Source organism: Cygnus atratus, chromosome 1, assembly GCF_013377495.2.
Source record: "Cygnus atratus isolate AKBS03 ecotype Queensland, Australia chromosome 1, CAtr_DNAZoo_HiC_assembly, whole genome shotgun sequence".
Taxonomy (NCBI): Eukaryota; Metazoa; Chordata; class Aves; order Anseriformes; family Anatidae; genus Cygnus; species Cygnus atratus.
In genome coordinates, this window is record NC_066362.1 from 6,468,440 (window position 1) to 6,484,932 (window position 16,493).

The window sequence follows — 16,493 nt, forward strand, 5'->3', positions numbered from 1 at the left end:
TCTGATTGTCTCAGAGAGCCTGCAGAGTGCCTTCGCCTGGCCATCCCTTCCAGGGGACTGGGCACAGCATTTAGGATGTGCATTGCACTGGATAACTTGCTTCCACTGCCTGCATGTGGTGCATGGTTCGGTGTGTAGCTCAGGAATGACTTAAAGCAAGGGTAAAGGAGCCTGGGGATGGTGCTGGGTTCAATATGCTGTTTCTTGCTCAAGGTGTTTGTTGACACTACTGAACGAAGCTCTCAGCTTATTCCTTCGCATAATTAGGTGAGTAACAAAGAGCTCACCACAAACAAAGCTCTCTTCGCATTAGCGAATATGAGTGCGTGGCCATTTAAATAGCGCGTGAGTAATTGAGGGAGTAGGATGCAGTTCTGCATTTTTCCAATTAGCAGGATGATTCAGGCAGTGAACTCAGCAGGATGGTTTGTACCGTGCCATGCGAAGCCTCGAAAGCAGGTATGGTTCCCTGTGCGTTTTCTTCATTATCACAGCCGTTTGGAAAGCGTCCGCTTTTAATTGAGGAGAGAGCACTCTGCTAAACGTGCTTTCCCTGAACGGGAACCGAAATTTCGGTCTCGCATTAAACATGAGATTAAGCTTTCCATATCTTCCCCTCTGCCCTCCCTGCCAGCTTCCTTTTAGGGAAGTAGCTTGTTGTGAAAGACTAAGTTGGCAAGTCGGTACCTGCGTTTTTCTGTATAACTCAGAAATGCTCTGTTTCGTGCTCCTTCATGAGCTTGTTGGCAACTGGAGGTAACTCTAAAGGTGTTCGTTCTGTGTTGTTTCTAACAAAAATACCACAGCTTAGTTAATATTCTGCTTTGTCCTTCAGCTTGTATTGCCAGGACAAAGGCACAACAAATAGTGCTACATTTAGTCCCTTAACTGTTTCTGATCTGCTCTAGAAAAAAAAATGGGAAGCCTCAGGGCAAGGGAGGTGAGGCAAGAGCCACGTATGCCATTTGGGCTGGGATATTAAGAGTATGTTGCTTATTCTATGGAAACTGATTGGATCTTAGAGAATCACAGCAGGAGTTGTGCTTTAATAACAAATTACAAGTTAATTTTATGCAATAGTTTGACTGCATTTTTTCCCAGTGTGTCAACTAGTAGCCAGTCATGTTTCCATGGGTTTTGTTCTTGGCTGTGGCAGCAGGCACAAGACTGGTCGTTTGAGAAAATCAGTATTGAATAACGAGGCTATATATAAATCGGTGTGTTTGTACAGCCTCATCCTGAGTGTGCCGTGTCAGGAAATGACATAGATTACCTTAATCTAACTCGATCTTACCATGTGATAACCCATATGATGATGCGTCAGCTGGAATTAGAATCCCTTCAGTCTGCACTGGAGCCAGTTATAGACGGAGTGCAGTCTGACTGCGGGCTGAGGCAATTCCCATCAGACTCGTACATCAGCTGAAGAAGTTCCTAAAGCCTCTAGTCCTTTACTTGGTATGAGCTTGTGCATGAAGAAAGTGAAGCATAGATGGATAGTTTAATTCTGGTGCCACAGATACTCTTCTATGGCAGTGGTAGAAGTTCTTCTAGCAGTGAGCGGGTGGCGTGGCCGATAAATAAGGCTGCTGACTGGCGTGTGTGGAAGGACAGATTGGGGCATGGGTATTCCCCTTCACTTGAAGGGGAGGGGAAGAGGAACAGCCCTTTCTTAGGTTTCCTTGGATGTAGAGAACAGTTCATTGCCCACGTTTCAGTAAAAGTAGAGATATTCCTCCTGACATTCTGCTCTCGGTAAAGGCATAATCCCTGCTTCTGAGTTTGAGAGGGGGTCTGTGAACTAACAGCAACAGAATTCTGCCACTTGTAACCCTGGAACTAAGACTGGGCTCTTCAGTGCTCCTCAGATCTTTCTGATGTAAGAAAACAGTATTCTGCTGTCTTGCACCTTGTGCATTTTCATCGCTGAAACAGGCTTTAGAAATCCTCAGGATAAAGAGTAGTATTCATCAGAATACTTCTTCTGTATTCTTGTGTAACTGTGTATTAAAAGCAAGATTTTTACGCTCCGCTAAGTAGATCAGGGGATTCATAAGTGGAAAAACGAGTTGTTGGGAAAATGCTCCAACGTTACCTCCTTCTTCCTGTAGCTTTGCTCTAAAGGTTCAGAAGGTGCGGAACTTCTGGGGGCTAATGGGAAGGAGAGGATAGTGAACTTTGAAGATAAATAATTTCTTAGTGGACCAATCTCAAGAGAGGAAGGGAGGGTCAGACTTCCAGGCGCACCGGACATTCTTAGCTCTGAAACAGAAGCAGCAACAGACTTACTTGACTCTTCATTTATCTCTTTCCTGGATCTGTTCAACTGGGGACACAACACAGAAGTTCGGGGTTGACTTTGAATTCTTCTAATGGCCTCGCAAAAAAAGCGTAGCCCTGTTTTTACGACAGGGTTGTACAGGTTTCTTCGTACTTGATTACGAAAAAGAGGCTCTTAAGCTTCCCAGTGTCAAACCACATTAGTCACTAAACATAACCTTTGTATCGCCTCTGTGGAATTCAAACAAACCTGGGGATGTGATAATGCGGACAGCCACCTGGGCCGGCTTTAGCCCATGCTGACAGCTTTGAGCTGGTTTGGCCGACTGTCGGCTGTCGTTGCACCCTGTGTGTCTGCGCTGGCGTTGCTTCTCGTGGAACCAGTTACCGCTTTAGGGACGGCTCGGAGATGGACACGAATTTCCAGGTGCCAAAATGTGCTTAAAACAAAGTCAGCGTGACTCTGAAGTCAGCTGTTGGCTGATGAGTTTAATTTCGACACATTTCTCACCCTCTTATCTACACAGCGGTGCACTGAGTTAATCTTTGACAACTGCAGTCCTTAAAGACACGTTTTTGAGTGGGAGAACAAGGTGTTGGTGTCTGTTCTGTCTTGATTGCAGTAGGATTTTCTGTATAAATCAGACGTTCAGGTCTGGATTTATGCTGTCAGATTTATCACAACAGCTGAAGACAAGTACAAGAGACTCCGTTTAGATGGGTGGAATGTTTGCCTTGATATTTCCATGTCCCACCATCACCTAAACCTGTTTACTAGCACCAGCTTCTCTGCATCTTATAGCCATAAAAGTTATGAGGACCTGAATCTGCAGGTATATTTGGGCCTCTTTGTAATGAGGGTGGTATAAAAAGCATATCCTTAGCAAAGGGATGAGACAGGTGTACCTCCTCGATGCGGGGGATCAGTTACCCTACCCAAGAGGGAGGGTGAACAAGCACATTCTGTTCTGCTCGGCAATTTTAAATCCCAAAAGCCATTCTTGAATAGGTGGTGTAAGAATTAACTTGTAATGAAATACGTCCTTAAACTGCTGCAACTGTTTACTCTGGAGATAATACTAGGTCTTAGCTTTTTTTTGAAATAATTCCCCTTCTCTTAGATCAGATGAGTGCAGGCTGACTTCTTAAAGACAACCCTGTTTCACTGCTTCATTGCTGCAGTTGTGCTGTGTCTGTTCTCAGCCGCGAGCAAGTGCTTTAGTTTCTAGGTGTGAGTTACATGCTGGGACAATGGTATCACCTGCTAAGATCATACCAGGAGGTGTTGGGTGTTCCTTAGGTGGCCTCTGCTGACCTGGAACTGCAGTAGTAACAAACTCTACGGGTGTCTTGGATGTGTGGATGTGACTTCAGTACCCGTTGTATCCCAACATGTCTTGCTGAGTGCTAGGCTTGAGGGCTAGTGGGTTCCCTGTTACTCTCAATGGACCTTGCTCTGCTTTTTTTTTTTTAATTTTCCCCTTTGTTTCAGACAGATCCCTGGTGAATGCCACAGTTAATCGCTGCTTTTTTGGGGCAGTGGTGACCGCCAGAACTCAATCAAGTGACTCTTTCTTCTGGTCGCTCATCAAGCGGCTTAAATTGGCGGGTGGTCATGATTCTTAAATATACCTTACTCTTTGTTATTTCTTTGAACAAGCTTCCTCTGTGGCTCCACAAAGATTTAATACCCAATCATCGAAGATCATTTGTCACCACAGATGCCTCGTATAGCGCAGGTGACGCTCTGAACACTGGTCGTGTGGATAAGAAGAGCAAGTATCTTGTGAGTGACAGGAGCTGCTTCAGTATCTGGTTCTACACGCTGCAGTCACTTAACTTGGGGCTGACCTGGTCAGTTTGTAGTTATGTCTCGTAGAGCCTAAAAAATATTTGCTGTGACCTTACCCTTTTTGGATCAGTACAGATCAGTCAAATGGAACAGACTCGGCAGACTTGGTTTTAGAAGTGCCCCAGCCTCTCTGAAGAGATCCTGGGATTCCAGTGTGCCTTTAGGAGATCCCGGTAAAAGGTAGACTGTGTTTCCCCAACCCCCCTGGCTGCATTTGGGTGGGTGGCAGCTGTTCCTTGTGGGGCATGGAGAGCTGTGCTAAGCTTCGTCTGCTTTAGGTTGATATTTGCGTGACTTGGAAGCGGTAGGCCTTGGGGAGGGAAAAAAAGACTCATTGTTCTTACCAGTAGGGTGAGCAGCTGGAGAGGAAGAGGAGCTTGAGAACTGCTTGCTTCAGACTGTGGGTATAGAAGGAGGGTAAAGAGTGGCCTTGCTGTAAAATGTGCTGGGGAGAATGCCTCTCCTGGAGCGCACACAGTGCCTGTTACTTTCATGATCTATAAACTGTATCTTTCTGCTTCAAAACACCGAATCATTAGGGTTGGAAAAGCCCTCCAAGATCACCTGGTCCAACCACCCGCTACCACCAGTGTCACCACTAAACCATGTCCCCAAGCACCACGTCCAACCTTTCCTTGAACACCCCCAGGGACGGTGACTCCACCACCTCCCTGGGCAACCCGTCCCCATGCCTGACTGCTCTTTCTGAGAAGAAATGTCTCCTCATTTCCGAACTGAACCTCCCCTGGCACAACTTGAGGCCATTCCCTCTAGCCCTATCACTAGTTACCTGTGAGAAGAGGCCGACCCCCAGCTCCCCACACCTTCCTTTCAGATAGTTGCAGAGAGCAGTAAGGTCTCCCCTGAGCCTCCTCTGCTCCAGGCTAAAGCAGAACCTAGCTGCTGATTACTCTAGCAGGTGGGTAGATCTGCTCTTTAACCCTCACTGATGGGCATTCCTGGACTTCCAGAGCAGTTTTTCTTGTACTCTATTACTTTCTCATTCAACGTTTACTTGAATTAAAGTTTCTGATATGTGAGAATTTCCACGTCTTGCGTTCAGCGGATGTAGAAAAGATTTGTTGTAATGATGTGATGTGGCCAACTTCTTACATATTGGCATACATACAGGGCTGTGTCTGCCCGCCTCCCACTCTTCAGTGTTTTAAAACCTAGCACGCTCCATTCTTCCGAGCTTCCTGTGCAGCGAAACTTTCGTCACTCCTGGCTTTGTTCTGGACCCGGTCCAGCTTGGCTGCATCCTTTTGAAAGTTCAGCGAGTGGATCTGAACTCCGTGTTCCGAGTGAGGATGTGCAGTTATTTCATCACCCTGGTTGTTATAGCCCAGGATGACACTTACATACCTGAGCAGCACTCTTTTTTTTTTTTTTTTTCCCCACTTCCTCTTTACAGCTCTCAGACTGACCTGCAGGTCCTTCTGTTATATATCACCGCTTGTTCATCACTCTATAATTGTGGCTTTTTTTTTTTTTCCCCAGTCAAAATTCATCCTGGGGCCTCCTAGCACATTTGTATGGCTCACGAAGGTCTTCTTCTGTCCTGCCTGGTTCTTGCAGCTACATCTCCTGTCAGCAGATACCGAGCTAATTGTGTTCTGGTAGTGAACTATCAGATACCAGAGGTGTAGAGGAGCTTGTTCAGGACTTGTATCCCGAACTGCATAACGAAACAAGACATCATGCTGCTTCTCAAACATAATTCTCTCCCCGACCCCAGTTACAGAGGCACCTTCCACTAATTTGATCTAGGTTTCCTCATTCATCTAGGATTCCTTATTCATCTATTGCTGTGCTTTCCTGGCACTTCGAATCGGTGTGTATCACACCTGGTGCCTATATCCCTTGGCCAAGTCAGTAGCCCTCTCAGGAGAAATTAGATTGGTGTGAAATGATTTGGTTGCTGTAAAAACAGTTAGTGGCTTTAGCCTGAAAGTTCCTCCAAACTTTCTCAATGGTTTTCTAAAACAAATTAAAGGGAAGAGGAAATTATAAGCTGATCAACCTATGTTTGATAACCAGAGATCGATCTTCAAAGTTGAAGTAGATATGTCATTGCTTTTCTAAAAGTGGATTAGGTCTAACATAGTCAGTACTCACAGAATCAGTCAGCTCGGAAAAGACCTCTCAGATCATCTAGTCCAACCGTTAACCGAGCACTAGGTCACGATTTTAGTTCATCTGGTTTATTTCTGTAACACTTCTGGATGGTTTGTTTCCCTACCTACAACCTGCTGATTACACGCCTTGCTAACCATCGCGGCGCACGGGTACAATTACGTTAACAAACTGCAGAAAACGACGTTCAGTATTACAGTCCTTCACCAAATGGAATGGTACGATCAAAATAAGCAGCTGGCGGCTTGTAAAGGAAGTGCTTTTTGACACAGCACCCAATTAAAGTGTGGAACTCACTGCCCCAGAATGCTGTGAATGTCGCTCGTTTAAACAAGCTTAAACAATACGATGAATTTGGGCTAGAAAGGCTTATCATGGTCTGTTAAGCACGTAGGTGTGGGTGCAACTGGGAACTCCTCGAGCTGCATATTCGCTGAAAACTGCGAGGATGTAGGGAGGAAAAAGATCACTCCATCCAGCGCACCCCAGTGCTATTTTCCTCACCTCGTTCCCCTGTCCTGGGCATCAACAGGGGTGGCTCTGGGCAGGCTACCGAGCTAAATGGACTTTTTGGTCTGATCCTGAATGGCAGTTCTTGTTCTTATCTGTAACTCACTCGCTTCCAGCGTAAACAGTGGAGCTGCACAACTCCTGCTTCCCCTTTCTATAAATACACCAGAAGTAATTTCCTTTTACTTCTGCACTGAAGCTTTTGTACCTGTTCTGACGCTGCTCCTACACGCAGCGCTGTCTTATTTCCCCCATTTCTTTTTACTAGTTGACCTGTCTGCCGTGTTATTAGCAGGCTGGGGCTCAAGTGGTGCTACACGGGTCTCTTCCTGCACATGACAATAGTTTGCTCCCCTCTCCCTTCACATTGTCTGAGAAGCACCCAGTCACTTCTCCCCCTGGAGCTGTGCCCATTCATTCTGTGGCACTGTGAAGTGACAGATAAGTCACTTGAATCCACCTTTGTGGTATTTTTCTGGTTTAAACGTAGTTCTTCGACATGGGTAATGCTGCTCGGTTCCCTAGCAGTTCCCAGAATAATTAATAATTTAACCATTGCAGATGTCTTGGGATTTTCCCCTCTGTTTTCTGTTAAAGCTGTGCCAGTGATAGGATCCTGGGCTCAGTGATGGTTGGACTTCAGATTAATTGAGTGTGACCATCAGGCTGCTTCAGGATCTCCTGACTCTTCCTCCCCCAACGGAGCATCGGGGCTGAACTGCCTCTTACTAAACAAAACTCAGCGCGGCAGAGACAGCGAGTTGTACTGCATGCACTTGGTAGGAGCAGCTGAATCGGTGTTGTGAAGCTTTCTGTGGCCCCTTGATATTCAGTGGCTTTAACGGGCAGGTATGAAAGTGATCTTTTTTATGAAACGAGAAAAAAGCCATTCTCCTTCACAGCCTTTCTTGTTTGGCATGAGGAGGAAAAATTTGGCTGCACAGGACTCTAAAATATTAATGCCAGCTGAGCATACTTAGTTACTGCAGCTGTTTGCATCCTAAAATTCTTCTGGTCAAGCAGCCCTTTTAATCCCAGCTCAGGCACAATTTTGAGGTGTCAAATAGAGGCTGTCTTTTGTCAGTGGCTTTTAAGGTGGGTAGTGTTGTGCGTGTGCGAGGCTTGGTTTGGGAGGTGTGCTTGTGTGTCGAGGAGAGTTGGTGGAAAGAAGGGAGTAGCTTGAGTAACCGAAGAGATTCCACTTGGACTGCTAAAAACCCAGACTCTTCAAAGAGAAATGATGCTGGAACACCATCCCAGTACGAATAGGAACTGCTCTGATTAGTTCATTTTCCACATATTTCAAGTATTTGAAATAGGCCTGGTAACCTTAGCTGGAACTGGCACCGCTTAACCACAACAAGCTTCCTCACATCTTTCTGGGAGCTCTGCTACAAGCAGTACGAGTGGGAGCTTTATAACACACCGCTCTTCTCAGAGCAGTGGGTGAATAACGCTGCTTTATAGCTGAGCCCCTTCGGTTGGACCAACCTGAGTATTTGCAGGTTTATCTCCACCGTGCCTGTTTGTGGGATTGCTGCCCTGCCTCACAAACCAAAACTTGCCTTCCCGAGGGAGCTCCTAGCCAGGCTGGGTGCTTTGCATCCCAGCACAGTGACCTGCTGTAATGCTGCCCGCTCTCTAGAGCTGCTGTCCTTTTTTTTTTTTTTTTTTTTTTTTTTGCTTTCACAAGGAATCACAGACTGGAGAGGTGGGAAGGGACCTGTGGAGGTCACCTAGTCCAACCCCTGCCCGGCAGGGTCCTCTAGAGCACGTCTTTGAGATGTGACGTTGCTCATCTGGAAAGGAAACGAGGAAGGAGACCGAAGAGCTAACTGAGCTGAGGTTGTCCTCTCAGACCCTGCTGTGCCGTTCACCCCGGGTGTGTTTATGAAGGGGTGTTTACTCATCTCAGATCCTCCGTGGAAAAAAGGAAGCTGCTCACTTCAGCAGGAGCAGCGAGGGGTGGTAACCTTGGCAGAGCTCTGACCACAGAAATCCGACCAGGCATGGAGAAGCGTTCAGTCCCGTAACACAGAGCTTCTGGAAGTCTTCTGGAAGCCTCTGCTTCGTTTCACGTACCATTCTGCTCAGCCAAATGAGCAAAGCTCACGTGGGAGCAGCTCTTTTCAACGAAGAGCGTGGTGCAGTTACTGCAGGGCTGCTCGCTGGGTCTGCTGCCACCACGAAGCCCTTAAACAAAAACCCCTTTCTCTGCCTGCGGAAGTCTGGTCCTTGCCGTGAGCTCACCCACAACAAAAGCTGCTTGGAGTCCTGTTCAGCCGGAGCGAGGACCTACCTCACAACAGCTCTTTTCCTGTCATTCTCTCCCTTACTAGACATAGCAGCCGAATGAGTATTTGGGTGGGGAAGGAAGGAGATTGCAACATCCATTAATGGGAAAAAAAGAAGGCTTGTCTGTCTCTCGCTTTTCAAGCGCAGCTGTAAAATTTTTCTCAGACTTTGAAAGCTGAGCTCTGCCGTGCGGTGGGTGCGAGCCGTGCAGTGCGTCAGCCTTTGAAGTCAGTGCTTTAAACAGACAAGTGCAAATGGCATCCAACTCCGGGCTTTTGGAGCAGCCTTGCTGGAAGCTGGACTAAGTTACATATTCTGACAGCGTATTTTGGGTGGCAAGATTTAAAACAAAAGTATCCCCACCTCTGTATTCGTCTCCCAGCCACCAAACCGCCTTCACCCTGAAGACAAGGAATGTGATCTCTAGAAAGGAAGCTGCACCATGAGCTGTTGAACCAACTTTGTATTTCCCTGGGAGATTTCCGTCTTCTGTCTTAACAGGGAACTGCCGGCTGTGGCTGAAGTCTGCAGCATCCACATAACCGCAGCCCCAAATCAGCAAGCCTGTCCTGAGGAGTGGGAGAGCTGAGAGGCTGTGTGATTCTCTTCTGTATTTTACCTGTAGATAAATGAATGAAACGTTCCCCTGACCACAAACGGGAAGGCAACTAAGAGCCCTAAAGCGCTGATTTTTCTTGTCTGCAGTGTTTCTAAGTGCTTAGGCACTAATTGCCACTTGGTACGAGGCAGTACTTCAGAGTTCTTAATCCGTAGGCATTGCTGTTCTGCGGAGGTCCACGGTAGGGGAGAAATTGAATCCAGAAAAGGGAAAACCTCACTTCTCGACAATGCTTAATTACATTCCAGAACTTACATAGCTCTCTTGGGAAACGTCCTTCCTGGATCCATTGTCTTAATGTAGTGCCTTTCCTAATCGTTCTTTGTCATCTCCGAGCTTCTGGAAAAGTGAGTGTTTCCCAGGGTGGAGGTGGAGGGAAAAGAGTTTGCACGTTGCTGCCTAGGCTCTCACAGTGATGTTGTGCTAATCGAGTTAATCAAGAGCAGTGACTCACAGAAAATGAAGACTAGATGATCCCAGCGATTATTTATCACTCCTGTGCTCTACAGGAGCATTTCCTGCCGGAGAAAATAGCCCAAGGCGTTTTACTGCTAGGGAACACATCTTTGTGTGTGTTCTAAATCTTTTCTTTCCGTAACTCAGAGGTAACATTTTCAGAAACCTTTTCCCCCCTTATTATTCCTTTAACCTGTGATGGAATTCAGGCTCGGGGGGTTGCGGAAATACAGGGAGCTGTATTTCAGTTCCAGCTCTGCCTTTTTGACAACAAAGTCCCCTTGTGGTCTAAAGCAAAAAGGGAACCAAGCTACCTGTTGGCCTGTCTTGAATACCCCCTGTCCCTCCTGTGCTGCTTGAAGAAGCTATCTCAGCACTTGTCCAGGCACGGGGCTGTAGGGTGCCTTTTGTTGTTGGCTTTTAAATCTTTTTTTTATGATCTTTTTAGCAATTTACTCCAATTCAAATGGACCTTGCTGAATTAGAGTTAAGTACTTCTAAGGATGAAATACCAGTCGCTGTGTCTCAGTCAAAACTAATGCGCTGTAAACTCCTGGCTTTTATTGTTTTGTAGTAAATGAATGCCTCTTTGGGAAGGTACGAAACAGCAAGGAGATGCTTCTGATGTGACTGCTGCCGGTTACACCGTGCTTCTTTCCCTCTTTAAAAAGAGGGTGCTGTGTTTGCTGTCGGTGTACTTCTCCGTACTAATCTCTAGGGCGTTGATCTTTGTGGCTTTTTTCCCCCCCACGTAGGATGATGAGAGTATGAAGTACTTAACCCACGAAGAGCAGGATGTTCTCATGTTCTTCGAGGAAACTATAGATGCCTTAGAAGACGACTTGGAGGAAGCAGTCCTACACGACAGTGGCATCCAGTGTCAGTCTTCAAGGTCAACGGAAGAGAACGTGTCCAGCCATTCGGAGACCGAGGATATCATAGACTTAGTGCAGTCGACGCCCGAGAGCAGCGACCACGAAGGCCCTCCTAGCAAAGATGCAGAACCAGGTAGTAGTATTTCTTGAAAGCGCGGTTTTCCTTTTGACTCAGCCATGACAGCTAAAGAAATTCTGTGCCTGCCTTGCTACCCCAAGATCAATCTGTTGCACATCAGGAGCCGTGAGGATCATGATTGTAACTTGACGTGGAATTGAGGGGTTGCTGAAATTGCTGTTCCTAAAGGTTTTTTTTTTCCTCATGATTAAGTTGTTGGACTGCTGTTTCAGTTCCTTACTGTAAATTGTACCAGAACTGAATATAACAGAGTCATCACGGCAAGGCAGACTGGTGCACAGCAGTGTGTTCACGTTCTGGTTCTCTGAGACCTCTTGAGGCTCTCTGAGAATTTTAAGATAGCAAGTTGGTTATAGTGTCACTTTAAGGGACCGAGGCACATGCTTCTAACAAAAGTTTGGGACAACACAGTGTACAGAATTATTTCTTCACCCCATAGTTTGCTCTCCCTGCTTCTGGAGAACAGATTTATCGCTAGTACATACGTTGTGATGTGACACGTCCTCTCCTGTCTGTCGTAATCAAAAACGAGAATGTGCAAAACTTAGAGAAGAAGCCTTTAAACATGGTAAAGCTGACATACAGTTCGTGAATGAATGGCAGAAAGGGGGCTGCTAGTGAATGTCTGGTAAATGTGGTGCTTTGAACTAGAGCACGCCCTCAAGATGTCATTGCTTGTTGTTAGTTATGGGCAAAAGTGGGCTGAGTTTGGGCTAGAAAGTTTTGGGGAGGGTAATACTGATGCTTGCTAATCGTAGGTGAGAGAAAGCCTTGTATTCTGCTCCGTGCAAAGACCTAATGAGGTTATTGTTGGTTTTTCTTCTTAGTGTTGGATGCTACCTGGCGAGCGGAGAGCCCTAAGCCAGCTGCACCTGCCGACCTTCCCTCGCATCCCTCGGAATCGCAGCCACTGCCCTGTGAGACTCCTCCTCTTCCTCCTCCGCCCCCTCCTGCCGTGCAGCATCCAAAATTGCTTCGCTCGATCCCCACCCCGCTCATCATGGCCCAGAAGATGTCCGAGCAGCAAATGGAGAGCAGGGTGCGCTTCCCCGGCGCCCTCAAGGAAGGGAGCTTGGACAGGAAGAAGACCCCTGTAGCCAACGGTGATTATTTCCCAAAGCACCCTCCTGCACCCGCCCCCAAACTGCACCGATTTCCCAGCAACATCAACATAACGAACGTCAGCGGCAAGGAATTCAACGAGACCATCTCCAAAGCAGCCGTTAACGTACAGGAGCGGAGAGCTCAGGTGCTGGCCAACATCAACGGCGGAGCCTTTCTGGCAGCCGAGCTGGAGGAGAAGCTGCAGAAAAACGACTTCTTGTCGCGCAACAGGAGCTCTTCCTTAAGGGATCTCTCCTCCGAGCAAGCACGCTATGAGGCCCTGACAAAACTCGGTCTCGTTAAGGGAAAGCCAGCTCAGGACCAAGTGGATCATGCCCCGAGTGCTCAGCGTCTGGATGCGCAGCCCAAGCAGGCAGACGCCGTTCCCAATGGGTATCAAAACATCCACGAGGTCTTAAAAAGCGAGCCCAGCCCTTTCCTTCCTACGGGCAAAACTGTAACAATCAAACCAGAGGGAGCTCTTGCTGCTAACAAGGTCGCTCAGCAGAACGCAGCAAAGGGCTTTAATGATTACAAACAACCTAACCTCAGCCTGGATATGAGAAGGAGGTCGGGTTCGCTGCCCAGGCCCTCGGGATTTCGCTCGCAAGGGATCACGGTCAAGTTCTCTGGACGTGGCTCAACAGAAGAAGCTAGGAGGGAGGCACTCCGCAAACTGGGACTGCTGAAAGAGACTGCGTAACGGGGAGGGGAGTGGTGTGGCATCGGAGGGGAATCCGAGCTTGGCTTTGCGCTAGAGCAAGCCCAACAGGATTGGGATCAGACGGATTGGAAGAAGAAAGGGAAGTTCTCAGCTTCGGGCAAGCTCAGGAGGTACTGGGACTGGAATGACTGCTGGCGTTTAGCTCAAAGACTGGCAGCACGTAACGCCGAGTACGGGGGGGGTTTCAGCCCGCCGTCCTGCAGAGATGCTCGTCTGTTACTCCTTGTGACTGAGAAACGTATTTAAGTAGTGCTGGCCTACAGCAGGGGGCACCGCGTTAGGGAAGTGCCCGGCGCAGCGTTGTTGTATGGAGCACGTTGAACGAAGGAGCTTCCTTTCGCTCTTTTTCTGAAGCCAAAACCGAGAGCTCTGTTTTGCACACGTGTCTGTCTGTCCAACGGAGCTCGAGATGGGTCGGAACTGACGTTTCTGGCCCGGGTGACGCACTTCTGTGCCGTTTTGTTGTCTGTATTATCCGGCTTTGCTTTATTCCCTCCCCCCCGGTGAAGGCTGCTGCTTCCTTGCTCCGTGCCCGCTCGACTTCAGCCTGCACAGAGCACGGTTTTGGTTCTGACCTTCTCCTCAGCAGAACGGCCCGAGCCTGGCGTTGTGGCTGCGTCGTTCTGCCCCTTACGGAGCCGCCCGCTCCGTGGCCGTGCCCTAGGAAGCTCCACGTCCAGTGAGAGGCCCCGGAGGGGCCTCGAGGGTGTGCGCGGCACGCCGGTCTCTGCGCTGACAGCCAAAGAGTCTCCTGACAATCTGAAACCCAGCTGTTCTGTACCGGGGTGTGGGTGGAGCACAGAAGCCATAGGAACAAGTCCGCTTTGTACCAAATGGGAGAACCTTACTCAAAAGCCTTGCCTCTTACCGTAGTGTTCCCCTGAAGAAGCTGTTACTCCTCGAACAATCGCTGTGCTGCACTGACCAGGTCCAAGTTCTGTTACTTCTAAAAGCTCCTTAGATCTCCTGCTTCGACAGAGCTCGTCATCCTCTGCTCAGAGCCTTCTTTGATCCTGTCCTGCTAAGTCCGAACAGAAGCTACAGCCAAAAGTCTCGCAGGTGAAGTGGAGTGGCAGGAGAGAGCAGTATGTAAGGGCGCGTCCTTCCCGAAGGCTCCCTGGTGGTGTATTTGCCTTTATTCAACAGACGCGCTTTTGATGACAATCCCCAAATGTGTGTCTTGGTCTGATTTTTTTTTTTTTTGTGTGTGTGTATGGCAAAGCTGCTCTTCTGCTGTAAAGCTCCCTCCCTTTTTGTACACCTGCCACCATCAAGAACAGCCATCTCAGAACAAAATGCCAAAACCCAGCCCCTCCAACTTCCTCATTGTTACCCCTGCACATTTAAGAGTTCTCAGACTTTTTTTTTCTAAAGAGAAAATCTCCTTTATTCTCTGCACTTTCTAAAGCCTCGAGCAACCCCCTCGTTTCCCTAAGGAGCTGAGTAATAAACCTTGGTGGGGAGGAGGGGAGTGGCAATAATAGAAACTGCCCCACCCTTCAGAGAGGAGCTCTGACATAACTGTGATAAACAAGTTTGTATTCCTTGTGACAAAGTATTTCAAACTTGCTGAGCTGTACTTGTAAATGAAGCCGTCGTGAAGGAAAAAATCTTCTCATAGCTATTAACCTGCCTCATAAGTTAAAGGGTATTTGTTTGTTTGTTTTTGTTTTTAAATTATCTGCTTGCTGCTTTAAATTTTTAATTGTGTTATGGTATCCGGCTTGTTCTGTTACGGAGTTATTCTTTTTCAGCCTTTTTCCTGGGTAAGTGATCACGTTCCTCCCTGCGATAGGCACACTACACACAAGCAACCAGTAATTAAAAATGCGGCCAGTCCTCGGTCTGGCAGAGCCCTTAAGCGTGCATAATCGAGTGTGAGAAGCGCTCCTGGAACAAAAAAGGCTGCTTGTATGCCCAAAGTACATCAATCACATCCTTATTTTGAGTCTGTAGCTCTAAATCAGAAAGAAACCGAAGCACATCAATACAGCGCAGCACCTGCCGTGGAGCCCCGCGCCTGGGTGACGTGGTGCCAATGCATCATGATTTATTGACTTAACTTGCTAAGGAAACGTAAATGTTTCATGGCCTCTGTGCTTCTAAAGCCTGGTAAAGAAAAATCTTACGTCAGAAATGTGATGTGCACAGAGCGATCTTCACAGCGACTCGCTTCTTGCCAGCTCTTCACCTGAGTTGTTTGCAGCTGAGCGTCCGCGCTAAGCAAGGAGGGGGACACCCGACACATTGTTTCACTGAAATTCAGCCCCGTTTGCTAACTCTCTAATGTAACCCTAATAAATAATAATAATAAAGCAGTGTAATAGCCAAAGCATGAAGTTGCAGTACGCTGAATTAGCTGGATCACGGTCTTTCACCCTTCGTGTAGGGCACTGTTCTCAGCTGCTGGGAAGGGAGACTTTGAGCTTCTTAAATTAACCCAATTCCTGCCCAGGGAGGACTCGGACGAGGTATTTATCGTAGCCCTTCGTACTGGCAACTGTCCTGTTGGTGAGTTCTTCACTGTGCCTAAAGCTGTAAGTAAAGCCATGTACTACTCGCCGTTAAGCGTCTAGCTGCTACCAGTCTGTACCTAAACCTCGCTCTGGTTCGTGGCTCTCGTTCCGTGTGTCTGTGTTGCTGTGACTTTCTTGTCCTCTGTTAGAAGTAACTGTCCTGCACAAAGCTGATCAGTCTTCTATTAAACTGGGAGAAAACCAAAGAGACGATGGCTGATGGGAAGTGGAATGTCGTTCTTTGTCACCCAGTACCGCGCATCCCTCCTGGAGGAGGGAAGTGACTTTCTGAATGGCTAATAGGGAATTTACTATGGAATTTAGTCACTTCTTGTCGCTGGGGATGTGCGAGCCAGAGCTGATCCTGTCTTGTTTCAAACAGGGAATGGGCCGGAGCCAAAACCAACAACTTTGGCCTTGGCCCTCACCAGAGGCCGGTCCCATTTAATCCTTTAACGCACGGCTTCTCCACACACCTTCACCTGCCCAGGGTCTCGCTTTCAAAGAATTCCTTCCCTCACTTAGGGCAGAGCATTTCCTTAGGAGTCACCTCCCAAACTATAAATATCTTTCCCCTGAGGTAAGGAGGGTCCTTAGACGGGATGGAGCCAAACCCTTTCCACGGGAACGCCCTTCTCTTGGGCAGGTTTTGTTTTTTTATTTTACTTTCCCGCCCCCCACCCAGACCAGGGCTTTCTCTTGCCCTGCACAGTGACCTCTCCTACATGAGGCAAGGCCTTGCTTGAAGAGCTGCTGCTGCATCCCCGACATCTCCGCTGGATACTCGGCTGTGACCAGGACCTTAAGGGAGATGGAAGGAAAGATCGGTTTTGTCCGTAGGGGCAGCCCTTACCTCGCAGCCTGCAGGTTTTCCACTGGGTCACAACTACCTCCTGCTGCTTGCAACCAGCAAAATAAAGACAAAAAGTCAGAGGAGGCTTTGGTAACTTCAGGACTCAACTGAACGGGTGTGGGGAGCACAAGGGA

General features: G+C 47.8%; 1 protein-coding gene across 1 annotated transcript; it reads left to right on the top strand.

Moving 5' to 3' along the window:
- Positions 1-218: 218 nt before the first annotated feature.
- On the top strand, positions 219-15,852 carry PROSER2 (proline and serine rich 2). The gene is made up of 4 exons (XM_050708264.1): positions 219-267; positions 393-459; positions 10,904-11,156; positions 11,990-15,852. Exons 2-4 carry the CDS (start codon positions 397-399, stop codon positions 12,967-12,969), a joined length of 1,296 nt encoding a protein of 431 aa, XP_050564221.1. The 5' UTR covers positions 219-267; positions 393-396; the 3' UTR covers positions 12,970-15,852.
- Positions 15,853-16,493: the final 641 nt, after the last annotated feature.